The sequence below is a fragment of the Ipomoea triloba genome, chromosome 7 (assembly GCF_003576645.1).
Source record: "Ipomoea triloba cultivar NCNSP0323 chromosome 7, ASM357664v1".
Classification (NCBI taxonomy): Eukaryota; Viridiplantae; Streptophyta; class Magnoliopsida; order Solanales; family Convolvulaceae; genus Ipomoea; species Ipomoea triloba.
In genome coordinates, this window is record NC_044922.1 from 2,534,556 (window position 1) to 2,555,823 (window position 21,268).

Genomic DNA, 21,268 nt, shown 5'->3' on the forward strand with positions numbered 1-21,268 from the left:
ATGAACAACTTATGTTGATTTATCGTTTTATGGTCGGCTTCACTCAAAGTACGCTTTTAGTAATGATAACTAGTTTTTCGCATTACTTTAAAATAGAAAGATACAAACTAGACTAAGGGTTCGTTTAGAAACCTGAAAAATGTTTTTAAAAATAATTTAATTTTTTAATATTTGGTCGAAGGTCATAAAACTATATGTTTTTGTTGGCCAAAAGTTAAAAAATTATTTGTTTTTTCTTTTTAGTTCATTTTTAAAAAATTAACATATTATTTGTTATATAATAATAATAATAATAATAATAATAATAATAATAATTTATTATAAGTGGTAGTGGACTAGTGGTTGTATGGTGGTAGTGGTATGGTTGGTGGTGATGGTGGTAGTTTTAGTGACTGTGATTGTGGTTGTGTGATGGTGGTAGTAATAATAATAATATAGAAACTAGTTTGAGAATAGATGCCAGAAAAAATAAATAGTGAAAAATAGAGAATTCAGAAAATATCTCTTGATTACAAATTTAGAAAAACATTTTTCACCAGATTGAACCGTTGTTCTATTGACCAGACTGACTTCTCAGGTTTTCAAACTGATCCTAAATACACAAATACATATTACACAATCAAACTTTTCCTTTATTCAACCGATAATCATGATTATGTTCAACACCCGGGAATCATAATTATCCGGTCGGGCTTTCTAGAAATGGATAGTCAGTATAGCCAATAACCGGGTCAGGGATGTAGAACGTGTCTCGATTATACTTGTTGAGAGGGGCATTGAGCTCGAACCTCTTTGGCAAATCCGGGTTGGCTAAGAACACGCGGCCATAAACCACAAGATCGGCCCGGTTTCCGGCCACGGCGGAGACACCATCTTCCCGGTCGGCATAGCCGCCGGCGACCAAGAAAGCGCCATTGAACGCCTTCCTCATCGGCAATAGACTCTGCAGGCCATCGCTCTTCTCCCAGAGCTTCTTCATTCTGGGCTCAATCATATGGCAATACAGAACCCCATACTTGTTCAATGATTCCGCCATGAAAACCCCCAAATCGTTTGGATTTGAGTCTCCACATTCCAAGTAATCGGAAAAGGGAGAAAGCCTTATCCCGACCCTATCAGCTCCGATCTCATCCGCCACAGCTTCGACTATTTCCAGAGCAAATCGGCACCGGTTCTGCACCGAGCCGCCGTACTGGTCCGTTCGGTCGTTGGCTTGGTCTTTCAAGAACTGGTCTATTAGGTAGCCATGAGCCCCGTGGATCTCCACGCCATCGAAACCTGTGTAGTGGAACAGACATTTCAACAAACATGTGGTGTGCAAGGATTTTTCCCCTCGAGAAATAAATTAAACTAGCATACCAGCTTCCATGGCATTCCTTGCTGCCAGCCTGAAATGGGTGATGATTTGGGGGATTTCATCTGTCCTTAGGCGTCGTGGAGGTGTACGTATAAAGTGCCCAACATCAATGGCGTCCTTGCTCAATGCCTTGTCTGTGCTGGAGATAGGTGGCTGTCCATTAGGCTGAAAATCTACAAAAATGAAACTTTCAAGTCAAAATATATGGGGCATTCCGAGAATTGAACTCAGGACCTCTTGCACCCTAAGCAAGAATCATACCACTAGACCAAATGCCCACACAATTTTATCTAATTCTTAAGTTTATTCAACCAAACAATGAAATTAATATTTTCAGTAATTTTTTTTTTATCAATCAAATATTATACGAGTAATTAAATTTTAAGACAATTTCTTTTCTATGAAATTTTAACCTCATTCCTCCTCAAATATTTTCAGCGAACCAAACACTCTGTAAATCTTATTTTACAGCCAACAAAATTCCATGTGTAGCCAAGATTACCTTTACTTGAGACTCTGCCAACATGCCAAATCTGGCAGAAAAAGATGCCACCTTTGGCATGTACTGCATCTACAATAGGTTTCCAGGCTTCAACTTGCTCCTTTGTCCATATACCAGGTGTATCAGGATATCTGCAACTCAATGTCAAACCGGGTCATATGCACGCGAGTCAAATCAACACCGAAAGTCTAAACAAAATACTATAAGTATGGGATCAACTCAACTCAAATTGGTCTGACTATTGACTTGATAATCACAAAATTACAAATTCTACTTCCAGAATCCCAATGGAAGCGGTCTATTGGCCTTCTTAATTTGAGCCGATTAGCTATGGACAATCTGGGTTGATTTACTACCCCATAGTAATCACAGGCAAGCTGGTCAGAACTCGAGACTTGGCAACTAAAAGGCTAGGTTAGCTATGGACAACTTGACTGATTTACCTCCTTGTAGTTCTTTACCAGCTAGGGTTACAAGGCCTAATCATGCTATTGATTTGGTAATCATAATACAGAAGGCTAGGTAAGCTATGAACAACCGACTGTCTAATATAGTTTACCTCCTTGTGCTCTTTTGTCAGTTAGGGTCACATGACGGGATTTATCCCGTGCACACCCTAGGTAATGGTTGCTGGTGGGACTCTCTCAACACGAATGGTACCAAAAGTGGAATTACGAAATTACCCTTGGGCAGTGTTAGAAACTCCAGTGGCTTCTGTTATTAGAAGACCCCCTTTGGTGGTTCTCTGAGAGTAATACAAAGCAGCATGGGGCTGAGGAATGGTGTTGTAAGATCTCTGCCTTGTCAGGGGTGCCAAAGCAATTCTGTGTATATATATATATATGAAACATTGACATGAACAAATGTGGTAAAGAATATAATTAGGAAAATTATTACAGTTCCCAGAAGGAATTGTTTACCTGTGAGATAAGTGAAAGTTTCCCATTTTATAGGGTGTGAGCAGAGGAATTTCTTGCTGCTCTTCTTCCTGTCCTTGGCCGACATTTTTTGCCATTTTTAAGGTTTCTTTTAATTTGCTGTGTATCGCATTTCCTTCTCATATTTATACAAGGTGATGACAGTGAAGTGAGATGAAATATTTTGTTTGTTGGATATACAATATTATATATAATAGTTGATTATTGAATTATTGATGTAATATTATATTTTCAAATTAAAGGTAAGTGTCCTTGAAGAATATTATATTTTTTAGTGGTAAGGTCTTACACTTATGTAAACGGTCCTAACCCTTCAATCTTACGGGTTCAACTAAGTCATTAATTCAAGGGAAATGAATACAGGAAGCTCAATTCTTCCGTCTTTTCTTTATTTTCTTCCATACAATTTATTCAATTTTCGTATTCTCTTTTTTTCATTCTATTGCAATAATCTAGAATCCAATTTCATCATATCCCTATTGCATCTTTTTCTTATATTCATCAAATTTCATCAAAATTCAATTTCATACGTAAAGTAGTGTTGGCCTACTGTTGACAACTCCTTGATTATAAAATCAATAATATATGTTATTATTATCATGATAATGCCAATAGCCAATTTGACAAGTATACAGACTAGACTTCAATTCGATTCAAATGTTATGTGAACTCTTATTTTTAGAGTTAATACTCATTTTGGTCTCTTGACTATTGAATATTTCTTAATTTAGTCATTGACTTTGAAAATTACTTAATTTGGTTAAAATCACCTTAAATTTTATTTTTTCTATTTTAATTTCCATTTTCTCTCCTGACAACTCATCAAAATTTTGAAATGAGATTCAACCAATAATCTTACTCTTAGAGCACCCTCAATAGTAGTAATTTTTTTGTGATTTTGAGGTGCCAATCAGGAGAGAGAGGATTTTGAGGTGCATGCACTGCATGTACCTGACTGGGCACGGTCTGTGCAGCCCATGCACGCAGTTGCGCCTCTTATTTCCCTTTTCTCTCCCCTGGCGGGTCGCACAAAAAAATCATTTTTGTAGGAAGACCCCAACTCCAATCTTCTCTCTCTTCCACATAAGTCATGTTTTTCTAAAAAACTGTATTAAAATAAAAATCACTATTTTATTGTTCTTAATTAAAATTAAAGTAAGATCTTATCAATTGATTGACTACACATCACATGACCATAATCTCTACTAACAACTTCATATAAACCTCCCTACCCAAAAGCCATCATATTCTATTTTCAAATATTATTGGAGTCATTTTCCCTAGACTTTGGAACCTTGCGAGTCTAAATCACTCAATCGTGGAATCCTTAAAAAAACAAATGTTAAGGACAAAGCATTTTTGGTTTTCTGTCCATGTACAAATAGCCTTCATTGTTCACCAATGACGTATCTATATTCAGTATTCTAACCACTTTTGACTTTATCGAAAAACAAAATCATAATTCAATTAGTTCTTTATTCTATATTTTAATTAATACCATTAAATATCCAAATTATATTAGTAAATTAATTTTAATTTAGATGGACAACACACTACTAGTAAAATACGGAGTACTTTTTTTTTCAAAAATAGATTTTCAAAAATACGGAGTACTTATGTCAAAAATAGATTATGTTTCGTCACAAATCACGTTAGTAACACACTTTCTGCTATAAAATGATTCGAAAAGACAATTGATTTTATAACTACAAGATTCTAAGTTCGACTCGATTTTCTTGGTTTGAGTTGATCAATTATGAAGAATCTAGTCTGATTTACCTCATTGTGGTCTTTTGTCAGCTAGGATAATAAGGTGAGTTTTACCCAACGCACCTTCAAATAATGACCTTGATTTTTCCGTAAATCAAAGGTGATCAGAAAAGACAATTTCACTAAATTAGGGTATCATATGACACAGAAAATTTTTCGAAGAACAACAAATTCGTAGTTATGGGTAAACAGCGATGACACTTTCACGGGTAGCTCAGTTAGTTCTAGAGTGAAGGTTCCAATCAATAATACATGATCAAATCTTGACAATCGCTATAATATATGTGAAAATTTTACCCTCTTATGGAGTAACTCCTTATGATCACCAAGTATTAATTCTTTCACCTAAAATCGTTAAAATATCATGATTTAACACTTACACAATCTCTATAGATTGAGCTGGCCTTTTTTACGTACCCCAGGCAGACAACGATGGCAAATCATTTACTACATTTTATAACACACCAAATACGTCACGGCTATTGTCAAGGAAAGATATGGAGGTCAATTATTAGATTACAAATACGTCATGGCTGTTGTCAGCTAGGGTTTAATGAAATTAATAGAAGTGTAACAATGGAGAAACCTACCAATTGACACCTTAAAGTTTGCATCATAATTAATAGTAGCATATAACACCTATCATAAATTATTGAAAAGTGAAGAACAACTCAACAATAACTTTAGTAGCCGTCTGAAACATAGCTAGGGTGGCAATGGGTCAGGGTGGGTCGGGGAGGACTACATCCATCACCCGACCCACTTTATATTTTCTCCACCTACTCTCACCCCAACCCGCATCGGGTGAATTTTTTAAAATCCACTCCCACCACATCGGATGCGGGTGCTCATTACGATTCCCACCACTTATCATCTTATTACAATGTAATATCTGTTTATAGCTACTTTCTCAACCAAATGAAGCACAAAGAGCCAATATCACCTCCATTGATGCTCGAACCCACCCCCTCCCATGTGTGGTACAACGGGTACCACTAGACCACAAGGTCTTCGGCTATTTAAATTACTTACACATAATAAAATCATAAAATTCATTAGTTATACTAAAACAAAAAATAATAAAATATTCAAATATTATAACTAAATTGTAAATTTGCAAAGATTATTGTTGGGCTTGTCGGCGACACTGGTGCTCAATAGTATCGGATACAACTAAGAGTTTGTGATTACAACATTTGGGATACACGTGGCTCACCTAGAATCATATCAAGCAGCGGTTTCAAGAAATGGATAGTCCGTATAACCAACCACGGGATCCGAGATATAGAATGTGTCTCTGTTATACTTGTTGAGAGGGGCGTTGAGCTCAAATCGCTTTGGTAAATCGGGGTTGGCCAAGAATAGGCGGCCATAGACGACGAGATCACCTCGGTTTTCGGCCACCGCCTTGATCCCGTCTTCCCTGTCATAACCACCAGCAACCAAGAAAGTGCCCTTGAATGCCTTCCTCATGGGCAAAAGACTGTCTGGGCATTCACTCTTCTCCCCAACTGTTTTCATTCTGGGCTCAACCATATGGCAGTACAGAATGCCATACTTGTTCAAGGCTTCAGCCATGTAAAGTCCCAAAGCCTTTGGATTTGAGTCTCCAGATTCCATATAGTTAGCAAAGGGAGAAAGCCTTATCCCTACTCTGTCGGCCCCAATCTCATTTGCAATAGCATCCACTATTTCCAAAGCAAATCTGCATCGGTTCTCCAGAGAGCCCCCGTATTGGTCGGTTCGGTCATTGATTTCATCTTTCATGAACTGGTCTATTAGATACCCGTGAGCCCCGTGGATCTCCACTCCATCGAAACCTATACAACGACAGACCATATGGTTAATTAATTACGATATGCATCAGACATACGAGGCTATGAATGTGGGCAATATTCAGACACAACAAACATATCTGCAGTAAAATTGTAGATTTTTCCCAAAAAAATTTACCAGCTTCGATAGCGTTTCTTGCAGCAAGTCTGAAATCATTGATGATTTGAGGGATTTCATCTGTCCTTAACCGTCGTGGAGGAGTGAACTCTGCTACATCAATGCCGTTGGCTCGAATTTGGGGAGTTAATGACTTATCTGTGCTGGAGATAGGTGCTTGTCCATTGGGCTGAAAACCTGCAGAAAACTATTTGGTTTAATGTAATGAAATAGATAGGATACAGTAGCAAGTCATCTGGGCTGACATAAATAACAGAATCCATCTTATGCAGTTTCCTATGGTATAAAACTTTGCGTGACAGATGACTTGGTAACCACAAGGTCACAAGTTTGACTCCTAGCGGGAGCAGACTATTGGCTGTCTTGGATTGAACCAGTCAGCTATGAGCAACCTAAGCTAATTTACTTTCCTTGTAGTCCTTTGTCAGCTACTCGGCTAGGGTCACAAGGCGAGGTTTACCACTACACCCTCGTGAAGTGGCTGAGGATTTCCCTCGTCACTCAAAAAAACTTTGTGTGACATGCTCAGCTCATACATTCTCCAATTATGTTTAGTTGACAGCCAACAAAACACCAGGGTAGCCAATATTACCTTTATTTGAAACTCTGCCAACATGCCAAAGCTGGCAAAAAAAGATACCTCCTTTAGCGTGCACTGCGTCTACAATGGGTTTCCAGGCTTCGACCTGCTCTTTTGTCCATATACCAGGTGTATCGGGATATCTGCAACTCAACGTTAAATAAATATTAAGTAACGCAGGAACACTTTTGAAGAAGGATATGGAGGGTCTTATGAATGGTACAAAAAATAAAATTACCCTTGGGCAGTGTCAGAAACTCCTGTGGCTTCTGCTATTAGAAGACCCCCTTTCGTGGTTCTCTGAGAGTAATACAAAATAGCATGAGGCTGAGGAACATTGCCATAAGATCTCTGCCTTGTCAGGGGTGCCAAAACAATTCTGTATGAAACATTGACACAAAAAAAAAAAGGGTTAGATAACTTAGATTTGTGCCTAAAAAGTAAGGGGATCATAAACCACGGGGAAAACTAAATTCATAGCCATAAAACAATATAGTCATCTGCAATGAGCATATGGGAAGTTCAATATGTTAAGGATATTTTTATGATCGATATGCAGTGTCTCTAGCCAAGTTGGTCGGACTGTTGGCTTGGTAACAACAATAAGGTTCTAATTTCAACTCCCACTCTGAGCAGCCTATTGGCCTTCGTGGTTTAAACCGGTTAGCTACAGACAACCTAAGCTAATTTATCTCCTTGTAGTCTTTTTTCAGCCAGGGTCTCAAGGCGGGCAGGGTTTACCCAGTCTTCTCTTGGTTTAAGAAGGTAAGCAGTAAGCTATGGACAATCTAAGTCGATTTACTTCCTTGTGTCATTTGCTTATTCACAACACTCTAGTATAGTGGCTACAGAGGTTTCCTTGTCACCCAAAAATCACTAGAACTCAATCCCTCAATAACTAATTTCATAAACAAAAGCATTACCTATATTGAGCTTATCTATGATGAATTAACAAAATATCCCAACTTCCAGTCCTCTTCTCTGTAGATCAAATTTCTGCTACTAAGTTCTAGTCCATCATACTAGGATGGATCTTTAATTTACACTACCCAATTATTTCAAAAATGCTTTTAACTTCACCAAAACTTTTGAACACATATTGTTAGATACTAAGATTGGGCTAGGATCACTCAATTGGACTATAGGATCACTTAATTGTACTATAATGCATACAGATGAACTTATAAACATATATATTCTCTCTTATTTTAATCCTCTTGAAACATCTCAAGCATACCCCCAATCTAAAATTGAAAAACAAATACTGTATAAACCAGAAAATTAAACACTCGCAAGAACAAGGGATTGAAAGAACTGTTCACCTGTGAGATAACTGAAAGTTTCCCAATTTATAGGGTGTGAGCAGAGGAATTTCCTGCTGCTTCTCTTCCTGTCTATCGCCGACATTGTTCGCCATTTCTAAGCTTACTTTTGCCCTACAAATTTTTCTGATTTCTACAATTCTGCCCAAGGTAAGTAGTTTTACTTCCTGGATGGATTTCCTTCTCGTATTTATAGAAGGCGGTGAAAGGGAAGTGAGGTGAAAGCTAATTGCCGCCATTCTTCTACAAATGAAGTACTCCGTGATATCATCATTTCACCATTTATTTTTTTATTATTATTTTTTATGACAAGAGAATATACAGCAACAATATTTACTTAGTATACACGTTCAAATAGTGATCGTAAATTTTATTTGTACAAGATTTTTTTCCCATACATTCATACAAGAATTTTGAGTTAATCTCATTTTTTATTCTAAAGTTATAGGCGACAATTCACTTTTATTTGTTCGAAACACTCTCATTTGGTCTAAGTATGGCATGACCATTTTTTTTTTAAATCTTTCATCGTATTTAAGTATTCAATTATGCTTTTTTCCAAAAAATATAATAGGTTAACTCACTTTGTATTTCTTTTAAAAAGATCGAAATATCCTTATTTTTAACGACTTTATTGACAAAAAAACAAAGATAGTCATGTCATAATAATACTAAAATTAAAGAGAGATATTTAAAAAAAATACTAAAAGTGACCGTGACATATAAATTTATGACAAAAAATAAATTAGTTTCAAGAATATTCTTTTTGTCATTTGTGATCCCATAATTGGGATATACAATGTATCTTGTCTGGTTTCCTGTCCACGTACAAATAACCTTCAGTTTTGTTCCATGCATTCTAACCATTTTTGACTTGAGGAATATTGGTTGGTTGGTGCTATTTGTCCGCGTGGTTACCTTAAAGTGGGTATAGGACGAAATTCATATGATCCTAGCACGTAAATGATCGTAAATCAATCAGACAATTTTGAGAGTCCTACGTGCTAACTAATTTTATTAAATTATTCTCCACTGAGGCTCGAACTCATGACATCTCATATGGGAGAGCCACTACTCTGTAGTCTGAGCATAAGGTGCTTGGCCGAAACCACAGTGTGAATTTTGCAACTTTATCTTTGTTTTTGAGTACTACTAATTCTGTTACAATACAATATTTGTTCATAACTACTTTCTCAACCTACTGAAACACAAAGAGTCAATATCGCATCCACTGAGTCTCGAATACCTCTTTCATATGAGAGTGCAATCAGGTACCACTAGACTATAAGGTACTGCGGGAATAAATGTAATCTTATTAGTAAAGTTACATAGTCAACTTTCGAATTTTCGAATCTTATGCTAAAAAGTATAATTAGAGATACTCGAAATTGAAAACTCTAGAATGTTACTATGAATGGTGTTGAGTTATTCCACATTGGCTGCTTGGAACTAAGACCAAATCCTTAGCACTTGCCTCAGCTGACTATAGCCATGACGTATTAGCCTAATTTATTGACTTCCATGAGTTCCATCTCTTTCATTGATTTCCACATCTCATTATTCTTATTATTTTTTAATCGAAATTTTTTTTATACTACCGACTCTGTTACAATGCATCATCTGTTCATAACTACTTTCTTAACCTACTGAAGCACAAAGAGTCAATATCGCCTCTACTGAAGTTCGAACCCACTCCTTTCATATGGAGTGCAACCGGGTGCCACTAGATCATAATTAAGGTCTTGGCCAGAATTTATAAACTATAACACCTACAATAAATATCTTTTTCCTTGATAATAATAGGTTTTGGATAACATTATATATATATATATATATATATATATATACTCTTTTCTGTTAAACGGGTCAGGTTTAAATAGAAATATAATACTTTTGATGAAAAATATTATACTAATCAAAGATAAATTGATTATTATTTATGAGAGAAAATGTGATACTTTTGATTTAACCTAGAATCATATCAAGCAGTGGTTTCAAGAAACGGATAGTCCGTATAACCAACCACAGGATCCGAGGTAAAGAATGTGTTTCTATTGTACATATTAAGAGGGGCGTTGAGCTCAAATCGCTTTGGTAAATCAGGGTTGGCCAAGAATAAGCGGCCATAGACAACGAGATCACCTCGGTTTTCGGCCACCGCCTTGATCCCATCTTCCCTTTCATAACCACCAGCAACCAAGAAAGTGCCCTTGAATGCCTTCCTCATTGGCAAAAGACTGTCTGGGCATTCACACTTCACCCCAACTTTTATCATTCTGGGCTCAACCATATGGCAGTACAGAATGCCATACTTGTTCAAGGCTTCAGCCATGTAAAGTCCCAAAGCCTTTGGATTTGAGTCTCCAGATTCCATATAGTTAGCAAAGGGAGAAAGCCTTATCCCTACTCTGTCAGCTCCAATCTCATTTGCAATAGCATCCACTATTTCCAAAGCAAATCTGCATCGGTTCTCCAGAGAGCCCCCGTATTGGTCTGTTCGGTCATTCACTTCATCTTTCAAGAACTGGTCTATTAGATACCCGTGAGCCCCGTGGATCTCCACTCCATCGAAACCTATACAAAGACAGACCCTATGGTTAATTAATTGCGATATGCATCAGACATACAAGGCTAGCTGATGCTCGAAACATCATTTTATTTCCGGTAGTATGCAATCACACAGTTCAGTGTAGACGTTGAATGTGGGCAATAATCAGACACAATAAACATAAATATCTACATGCAACAATATCATCTCACTGGTTCGGTTTAATAATTGTGTGATGTCATCAAAATTTCAGTTCAACAAATATTAATTTAAGCATATCTGCAGTAAAATTGTGGATTTTCCCCGAAAAAATTTACCAGCTTCGATAGCATTTCATGCAGCAAGTCTGAAATCATTGATGATTTGAGGGATTTCATCTGTTCTTAACCGTCGTGGAGGAGTGAACTTTGCTGCATTAATGCTGTTGGCTCGAATTTGGGGAGTAAATGACTTATCTGTGCTAGAGATAGGTGCTTGTCCATTGGGCTGATAACCTGCAGAAAACTATTCGGTTTAATGTAATGAAGTAGATAGGATACAGTAGCAAGTCATCTGTTCTGACATAAATAACATAATCCATCTTAAGCAGTTTTCTATGATATAAAACTTTGCGTGAGTGATGACTTGGTAACCACAAACTCACAAGTTTGACTCCTAGCGGGAGCAGACTATTGGTTTTCTTGATTTGAACCAGTCAGCTATGAGCAACCTAGGCTAGTTTACCTTCCTTGTGGTCCTTTGCCGGCTACTCGGCTAGAGTCACAAGGCAGGGTTTACCACTACACCCTCGGGTAGTGGCTGAGGTTTCCCTCGTCACTCAAAAGAACTTTGTGTGACATGCTCAGCTCATAAAATCTCCACATATGTTTAGTTTACAGCCAACAAAACACCAGGTAGCCAATATTACCTTTATTTGAAACTCTGCCAACATGCCAAAGCTGGCAAAAAAAGATACCGCCTTTAGCGTGCACTGCATCTACAATGGGTTTCCAGGCTTCGACCTGCTCCTTTGTCCATATACCGGGTGCATCGCGATATCTGCAACTCAACGTTAAATAAATATTAAGTACGCAGGAACACTTTTGAAGAAGGATATGGAGGGTCTTATGAATGGTACAAAAACTAAAATTACCCTTGGGCAGTGTCAGAAACTCCCGTGGCTTCTGCTATTAGAAGACCCCCTTTCGTGGTTCTCTGAGAGTAATACAAAATAGCATGAGGCTGAGGAACATTGCCATAAGATCTCTGCCTTGTCAGGGGTGCCAAAACAATTCTGTATGAAACATTGACACAAAAAAATGGGTTAGATAACTTAGATTTGTCCGTAAAAAGTAAGGGGATCATAAACCACGGGGAAAACTAAATTCATAGCCATAAAACAATAAATGAGCCTATGGGAAGTTCAATATGTTAAGGATATTTTTATGATCGATATGCAAGTGTCTCTAGCCAAGTTGGTCAGACTGTTGGCTTGGTAACAATAATAAGGTTCTAATTTCAACTCCCACTGTGAGAAGACTATTGGCCTTCGTGGTTTAAGCCGGTTAACCTAAGCTAATTTATCTCTTTGTCTTTTTTCAGCTAGGGTCTCAAGGCGGGTAGGGTTTACCCAGGGTTTTATTGGTTTAAGAAGGTAAGCTATGGACAACCTAAATCGGTTTACTTCCTTGTGTCGTTTGCTTAGTCAGAACACTCTCGTATAGTGGCTACGGGTTTCCTTGCCACCCAAAAATCACTAGAATTCAATGCCTCAATAACCAATTTCATAAACAAAAGCATTACATATACTGAGCTTATTTATGATGAATTAACAAAATATCCAAACTTCTAGTCCTCCTCTTCTCTGTAGATCAAATTTCTGCTACTAATTTCTATTCCATCATACTAGGATGAATCTTTAATTTACACTACCCAATTATTTCAACAAAGCTTTTAACTTCACCAAAACTTTTTTACACATCTCAAGCATGCCCCCAATCTAAAATCGGAAAACAAGTACTGCATAAATCAGAAAATTAAATACTCCACAAGAACAAGGGATTGAAAGGATTGTTAACCTGTGAGATAAGTGAAAGTTTCCCATTTTATAGGGTGTGAGCAGAGGAATTCCCTGCTGCTTCTCTTCCTGTCCATCGACATTGTTCGCCATTTTCTGATTTCTACAATTCTGCGCAAGGTAAGTGCTTTTACTTCCTGGATGCATTTCCTTCTCGTATTTATAGATATAGAAATGAAAGCGAAGTGAGATGAAAGCGAAGTGCCATTTTAAATTTTGTATGAGTAAATTTAAACTATGGGAGGCATTTCATTGTATAATGCATTATATACACACATAATATTTATTAATCTGTAAATAGGAAAATTCTATAATATAATCTCTTTAATTATAAATTATATGGATAGATTTATAATTAAAAATTTACATTTAGAAATTTAAAAATCAGCATTTAAATTTTGTATGATTAATATAGTGCATATGTATATATTTAAAAAAATTGGTAAATATTTATGAACACATATTTTGTGAATTTTATAATTTCATTTTCTTAATTATATTTCATATTTTATTAATTATAATTTAATGACATTGTCAAAATATTGCCACGGAATAAATATTATATTTCTCAATGAAATTAATTATATTTACGAAATATTGTGGCAATTTTCATAATAATTTCATTAATTATAATATTTTTTGTCTTCTAATATTAAAATATATTACCAGAACTTAGCATAATAATTAATGAAATTGTCACAATTTTGAAATATATTACCATAAAATTACCATAATAATTACACAAAAAAACGAACAATTACCAGAATAATTACCATTAATAAATATTAGGATATTAAATTAAAAATTAATTATATATTAAATGATGTATAATTTAATATGAATTTAAATTTAAAGAATAGGAAAAAAATAAAAAGATGTTAAAATATACAATATAATAATATAGTTTGACTTTTATATATTTGGTCAAGTATCTATATTCATAGCATACAAAATTTAAATTTAAATTTGCATTTTGTATGGTTAATATAATCTCTAATTTTATAGAAAAAATTCACATAATTAAGTTGATTTATTCCTAATTGTATTTATATATATTATAATTGTAAAAATATGAATAATAACTAAATTTATTATACTTAGAAATCAATAAAAAAATATAAATTTTAAATTTTGTATGAGTAAGTTTAAACTATTATCGGACGCATTTCCTTATATGATTGTATAATACATTATGTACACACATAATATTTATTAATCTGTAAATAGGAAAATTCTATAATATAGTTTTTTTAATTATAATTTATATTGATAGATTTATAATTAAAAATTTGCATTTGGAAATTAAAAAATTAGCATTCAAATTTTGTATGATTAATATAGTGCATATGTATGTATTTCAAAAATTTGTAAATATTTATGAACACATATTTTGTTAATTTTATAATTTCATTTCCTTAATTACATTTCATATTTTATTAATTATCATTTAATGAAATTACCAAAAGTATTGTCACGAAAGAAATATTATATTCCTCAATGAAGTTAATTATATTAATATTCATTATAATTAGAAAATATTGTGACAATTTCCATAATAATTTCATTAATTATAATATTTTTTTCTCTTCTAATATTAAAATATATTACAATAAATTAGCATAATATTTAATGAAATTTTCACAATTTTGAAATATATTACCATAAAATTACCATAATAATTACACAAAAAGTGAACAATTACTAGAATAATTATCATTAATAAATATTAGGAAATTAAATTAAAAATTATGATGAGAAGATTTTTACCACGGGTGGGTTAATAATTACCATTAACAAACCAGTTCCCTATTTAAATACACTATGTTGTAATTAAATATTTTGTATCAAAGTTATAATACAAAATAAAGTTATATTTATTTACCAAGTATTCTATTAATAACATTCAAAAAAATTAAAAAAATAATTTGTAGCCAATCATATTAACTAATTGGGAGGATTTGTTGACAAACAAGACATTCAAATAAGTCAATAAATTGAAGCGGGAACTACCCCATAATATTTTATGGACTACATCACACTTGTTCACTTTAAAGGTAAATTGTATTTCTTTATATATATGATTTAAAATGTATAAATTTTTATTACCAAAAGTAATATTTATTTATACTATCATTTTTAGACTAAGTATTTAGATTAACGTTTTTACAAAATTGCAAACATTTATTGTAGTGACAATTATAATCAACCTCTCATATATTATCTTGCATTTATATACTTTGAATTACCGATTTAAATAAACAAATTCAGCATTCAATTACATATGTATGAACATCTCTTACATAATCTTGTATTGATATAACTTGAAAAACTTATTTAAAAAATAAATATTGGGCATTATCTTATTCGTGTGAAAACTAGTGTAATTGATAAATTTGGTAAATTCTCAATCATCTGGAACAAAGAATCCTACCTCCCATAAGTGTGATTTACTTTTCTTGATAACATGGAATTTGATTCATGTTGTTTTGAACTTTTCGACTTCAAAGATTACACTATACGTGGAAATAATTTGCCTACCTTTTAAATTTTTGAAAAGTTTGAACTTTTCTATCTAGTAAATGTCCTCTTAAGCATGTGTGCATATTAAGCATGTATCATGTGAAACATATAGACATGCTTAATATGCAAACATCATAATACTCTATATACACACGCACTGTTTTTAATTCCCCCACTTAATTTCATCTGATTGGTTCTCATGGACTCATAGAGCATTTGGTTCTCATATGATATATATATATATATATATATATATATATATATATTTCTGGTGGATTTTGTAGGCGATTCGGAAGATTGGTGAGAAGCTTGGAGAGGGATGGAGGAGAAAGGAGTGAAATGGAGGAGAAGGAAATGAATTTGCTTGATGTGTAGCCTGCTTGAATGGAAATTGAAAACAAGATGAAACATTCGACTGATTAACAAACGGAGTAAATATGAAATGACTATATTATCCCTGTACTTAACACCCTTTTGACGGATTAACAAACGGAAGACAATTTCAAGCAATAACACAAAAGTCTATGACTACTTTATGACACCAAAGTCGTTTAGGACAAAATTGAGAAAAAACACTATAGTGGAGGACAATTTTGGGTATTAACTCAATTAGTATATTAAAAATATATTTTTGTTATGATTCACACAAGAGACACAACACTATGTGGACCATGATCCACACAATAATTTGGCATTGGATACAAGTATACAACTAATAAGAGTTGACAACATTTTGGATACTGGATACATGAGGCTCACCTAAAATCATATCAAGCAGTGGTTTCAAGAAACGGGTAGTCAGTATAACCAATCACAGGATCCGAGGTATAGAATGTGTCTCTATTATACTTGTTAAGAGGGGCGTTGAGCTCAAATCGCTTTGGTAAATCGGGGTTGGCCAAGAATAAGCGGCCATAGACAACGAGATCACCTCGGTTTTCGGCCAACGCCTTGATCCCGTCTTCCCTGTCATAACCACCAGCAACCAAGAAAGTGCCCTTGAATGCCTTCCTCATTGGCAAAAGACTGTCTGGGCATTCACTCTTCTCCTCAACTGTTTTCATTCTGGGCTCAACCATATGGCAGTACAGAATGCCATACTTGTTCAAGGCTTCAGCCATGTAAACTCCCAAAGCATTTGGATTTGAGTCTCCAGCTTCCATATAGTTAGCAAAGGGAGAAAGCCTTATCCCTACTCTGTCAGCTCCAATCTCATTTGCAATAGCATCCACTATTTCCAAAGCAAATCTACATCGGTTCTCCAGAGAGCCCCCGTATTGGTCGGTTCGGTCATTGACTTCATCTTTCAAGAACTGGTCTATTAGATACCCGTGAGCCCCATGAATCTCCACTCCATCGAAACCTATACAACGACAGACCATATGGTTAATTAATTGCAATATGCATCAGAAATACGAGGCTAGCTGATGCACGAAACATCGTTTCAGTTCTGGTAGTATGCAATCACACAGTTCAGTGTAGACGTTGAATGTGGGCAATATTCAGATTTCAGACACAACAAACATAGATATCTACATGCAACAATATCATCTCACTGGTTCAGTTTAATAATTGTGTGACGTCATCAAAATTTCAATTCAACAAATATTAATTTAAGCATTTCTGCAGTAAAATTGTAGATTTTTCCCGAAAAAATTTACCAGCTTCGATAGCATTTCTTGCAGCAAGTCTGAAATCATTGATGATCTGAGGGATTTCATCTGTCCTTAACCGTCGTGGAGGAGTGAACTCTGTTACATCAATGCTGTTGGGTAGAAATCGGGGAGTCAATGGCTTGTCTGTGCTGGAGATAGGTGCTTGTCCATTGGGCTGAAAACCTGCAGAAAACTATTCGGTTTAATGGAATGAAACAGATAGGATACAGAAGCAAGTTGTCTGTGCTGACATAAATAACAGAATCCATCTTATGAAGTTTTCTATGGTATAAAACTTTGGGCCAGTGTTTACATGGTAACCCCAAGATTATAAGTTTGACTCTGTTGAATATTAGGAAACCTTTATTGAATATTAAGAAACTCCTAGTAGTATGGACTTATTTCCTATTTCTATTAGGATAGATTTGGTATGTAGTTTAGTATATGTAGAGGTGACCTATAGAATAGACAGGGAGATACATTCTATTGTAATATTTCATTATAATATATTCATCTATTCTCGCCGGTGGTTGTTATTCTCCACATGCCAGGCCTTTCACCTCTCAGCAAGTGCAGCCTATTGGCCTTTTTGGTTTGAGCCGATCCGCCACGAACAACCTAGGCTAGTTTACCTCCTTGTGATCCTTTGCCGGCTAAGGCACAAGTCGGGATTTACCCATGCACACAATCTGGTAGTGACTACAAGTTTCCCTTGTCACTCAAAAAAACTTTGTGTGACATGCTCAGCTCATACAATCTCCACTTATGTTTAGTTTACAGCCAACAAAACACCAGGTAGCGAAGATTACCTTTATTTGAAACTCGGCCACCATGCCAAATCTGGCAAAAAAAGATACCACCTTTAGCGTGCACTGCATCTACAATGGGTTTCCAGGCTTCAACCTGCTCCTTTGTCCAAATACCAGGTGTATCGGGATATCTGCAACTCAACGTTAAATAACTATTAGGTAACGCAGGAACACTTTTGAAGAAGGATATGGAGGGTCTTATGAATGGTACAAAAAATAAAATTACCCTTGGGCAGTGTCAGAAACTCCCGCGGCTTCTGCTATTAGAAGACCCCCTTTCGTGGTTCTCTGAGAGTAATACAAAATAGCATGAGGCTGAGGAACATGGCCATAAGATCTCTGCCTTGTCAGGGGTGCCAAAACAACTCTGTATGAAAGATTGACCCAAAAAAATGGGTTAGATTTGTCCCTAAAAAGTAAGGGGATCATAAGCGATGGGGAAAACTAAATTCATAGCCATAAAACAATATAGTCATCTGCGACATTATTGGCCATTTTCTCAATAAATGAACAGACGAAAAAAAAAATTCAATATATGAGCATATTGGACGTTCAATATGCTAAGGATATTTTTATGATCGATATGCAGTGTCTATGTATTAATGCATCAATTGGCACACGCAATCAAATTATCACACCGGGTCAACAAATTGAAGACTATTGTGCTATGAATCCTCTTGAAGAGAACAAGAAACTTAAGATCTAGCAGGCACTGCCTATCTGAAGGGTAAATTTTCTGCCAATTAATTTTCCAGTTCTGATTTATACTTGAGCCAGACTTGCACCATTACTACAAAATAAATGGGAAGGGAAAGTTTTGTTCACAATACCACAGGTATTGCAAATCAAGTAACATTGAAGCTTCCATTGCATTCCTTGACACAGAAAACACAAGGGTAAAGTGTATGTGTATCTATACATGTAGCAGAGATTGATGATAACTGATTAGCGAGTCAGAGGATCAATATGACAGAATTCTTTTGAACCTCTAGTCCATGATATCCAAAAACTTTAGAATTGGGCAGTGATGTATCCAGGATTTCGGTTAAGGAGGGCGAAGAAGCAAAGGTAAATTAAATTCAAAAATGTTTTTTGAGTACTACTGACTCTGTTAGAGTGTAATATGTGTTTATAACTACTTTTTCAACCCTATTGAAGCACAAAGAGTCATCAACAGTCGCCTCCACTGAAGCGGTGGAGGCTCGAACTCACTCTTTTCCATGTGGGAGTGTAAACCGAGTGCCACAAGGTTCAAATACAAATATCAAATACGAATAAATTCTTAAATTACAAAATACATTATAAATATTGTTTGATACAAATATCAAATACGAATAAATTCTTAAATTACAAAATACATTATAAATATTGTTTGATATAGGCGGAAAATAAAACGCATATACAATTGAAAAGTTACAAAGAAAGGAAGTGCTGGGGCTAGGATTCGAGCTGCAAAGTAATACATTATAAATAATATACAATTGAAAAGCTGCAAAGAAAGGAAGTGCTAGGGCTAGGATTCGAACCCTTGCCATTTTCTAAATAAAACCACACACCTACCAACTCTACAAGATTATTAGTTGTTAACTTCCATTTGTTTTCATATATTTATATATAAAACATGTACTATATATACATATATACATACAAAGGCTAAACATGGGGTGGGGGTGGGGTGAGTGGGGGCAGCTACCCCCACAGTGGTTCGGTCAGTGGAATTGCAGCACCCTAGCCAAGTTGGTCAGACTGTTGGCTTGGTAACAACAATAAGGTTCTAAGTTCAACTCCCACTGTGAGCAGCCTATTCGCTTTCTTAGTTTAAGCCGGTTAGCTACAAACAACCTAACCTAATTTATCTCTTTGTAGTCTTTTTTCAGCTAGGGTCTCAAGGCGGGCAGGGTTTACCCAGTGTTTTATTTGTTTAAGAAGGTAAGCTATGGACAACCTAAGTCAATTTACTTCCTTGTGTCATTTGCTTAGTCACAACACTCTCGTATAGTGACTACGGGTTTCCTTGTCACCCAAAAATCACTAGAACTCAATGCCTCAATAACTAACTTCATAAACAAAACTACAAAAGCATTTCTGCTACTAAATTCCAGTCCATCATACTAGGATGAATCTTTAATTTACACTACCCAATTATTTCAAAAATACTTTTAACTTCACTAAAACTTTTGAACACATATTGTTAGATACTAAGATTGGGCTAGGATCACTCAATTGGACTACAGGATCACTTAATTGGACTATAATGCACACAGATGAACTTATAAACCTATATATTCTCTCTTATTTTATCCTCTTCTTAAAACATCTCAAGCATACCCCCAATCTAAAATTGAAAAACAAATACTGTATAAATCAGAAAATTAAACACTCGCAAGAACAAGGGATTGAAAGAACTGTTCACCTGTGAGATAACTGAAAGGTTCCCAATTTATAGGGTGTGAGCAGAGGAATTCCCTGCTGCTTCTCTTCCTGTCCATCGCCGACATTGTTCGCCATTTCTAAGGTCACTTTTGCCCTACAATTTTTTCTGATTTCTACAATTCTGCCCAAGGTAAGTGGCTTTACTTCCTGGATGGATTTCCTTCTCGTATTTATAGAAGGCAGTGATAGGGAAGTGAGGTGAAAGCTAATTGCCGCCATTCTTCTATAAATGAAGTACTCCGTGATATCATCATTTCTCCATTTATTTTTTATTATTATTATTTGTTATGACAAGAGAATATGTAGCTACAAGATTTATAGATAATGGGATTAGTGGCTCAAATCTATTCAAACATTGAAAACTCACGTGTGCCATGTCGCATGCAGCATCCCATTTCTTCCTACACGTTCTTCGCACTTGTCTCTCATTCCTTGCAATTGCCGCATCTTGGGGCTTCATTTCATTATAAATAGCTTTAGTTCTTTTCTTTGTAATGCATCCATTAATTGAATTCATTCTTCTTTGTCTTTAATATATATATTCTCACGTAGCACATATCTATATAAATATATATATTCTTGTTTAATTCTCTGTTGAGAGTTTATATATATATATATATTCATTTTACCTTATCCCAATTTAGCAATTTCTTTATTCTGTCATTATTATATTGTCCATATTATTTAACTTCTATAATTCTCAATTTTCGATTATTCGCTTCCGCATTATTCCGCTATATTCCTAACAATCTAGTATACATAGTCAAATAGTGTAGCCATTCGGGTGATCTACAGAGAGCAAAACATGGTCGCGGATTCCTTAGC

At 35.2% G+C, this 21,268-nt stretch overlaps 2 protein-coding genes, 1 non-coding gene and 1 pseudogene across 4 annotated transcripts; all 4 read right to left on the reverse strand.

Moving 5' to 3' along the window:
• Nucleotides 1–490: 490 nt before the first annotated feature.
• Nucleotides 491–2,900, reverse strand: LOC116026024 (putative 12-oxophytodienoate reductase 11). The gene is made up of 5 exons (XM_031267464.1): nucleotides 2,780–2,900; nucleotides 2,543–2,683; nucleotides 1,860–1,990; nucleotides 1,360–1,530; nucleotides 491–1,278 (listed from the first exon to the last, which is right to left on the reverse strand). The coding sequence occupies exons 1-5, from the start codon at nucleotides 2,872–2,874 to the stop codon at nucleotides 680–682; spliced, it is 1,137 nt and encodes a 378-aa protein (XP_031123324.1). The 5' UTR covers nucleotides 2,875–2,900; the 3' UTR covers nucleotides 491–679.
• Nucleotides 1,564–1,635, reverse strand: TRNAP-AGG. The gene has a single exon. It is a non-coding gene; the product is annotated as a tRNA-Pro (tRNA).
• A 2,744-nt stretch (nucleotides 2,901–5,644) lies between the features above and the next one.
• LOC116025105 (putative 12-oxophytodienoate reductase 11) lies at nucleotides 5,645–20,773 on the reverse strand. 2 transcript variants are annotated; one of them, XM_031266197.1, is made up of 6 exons: nucleotides 20,424–20,660; nucleotides 8,423–8,563; nucleotides 7,339–7,479; nucleotides 7,113–7,243; nucleotides 6,521–6,697; nucleotides 5,645–6,387 (listed from the first exon to the last, which is right to left on the reverse strand). In XM_031266197.1, the coding sequence occupies exons 1-6, from the start codon at nucleotides 20,516–20,518 to the stop codon at nucleotides 5,795–5,797; spliced, it is 1,278 nt and encodes a 425-aa protein (XP_031122057.1). In that variant the 5' UTR covers nucleotides 20,519–20,660; the 3' UTR covers nucleotides 5,645–5,794. The 2 variants fall into 2 exon arrangements, with proteins under 2 accessions (XP_031122057.1, XP_031122058.1); XM_031266198.1 differs by lacking the exons at nucleotides 5,645–6,387; nucleotides 6,521–6,697; nucleotides 7,113–7,243; nucleotides 7,339–7,479; nucleotides 8,423–8,563 and adding exons at nucleotides 16,197–16,909; nucleotides 17,208–17,384; nucleotides 18,011–18,141; nucleotides 18,237–18,377 and having other exon boundaries at nucleotides 20,424–20,773.
• Nucleotides 10,402–13,127, reverse strand: LOC116025106 (annotated as a pseudogene).
• Nucleotides 20,774–21,268: the final 495 nt, after the last annotated feature.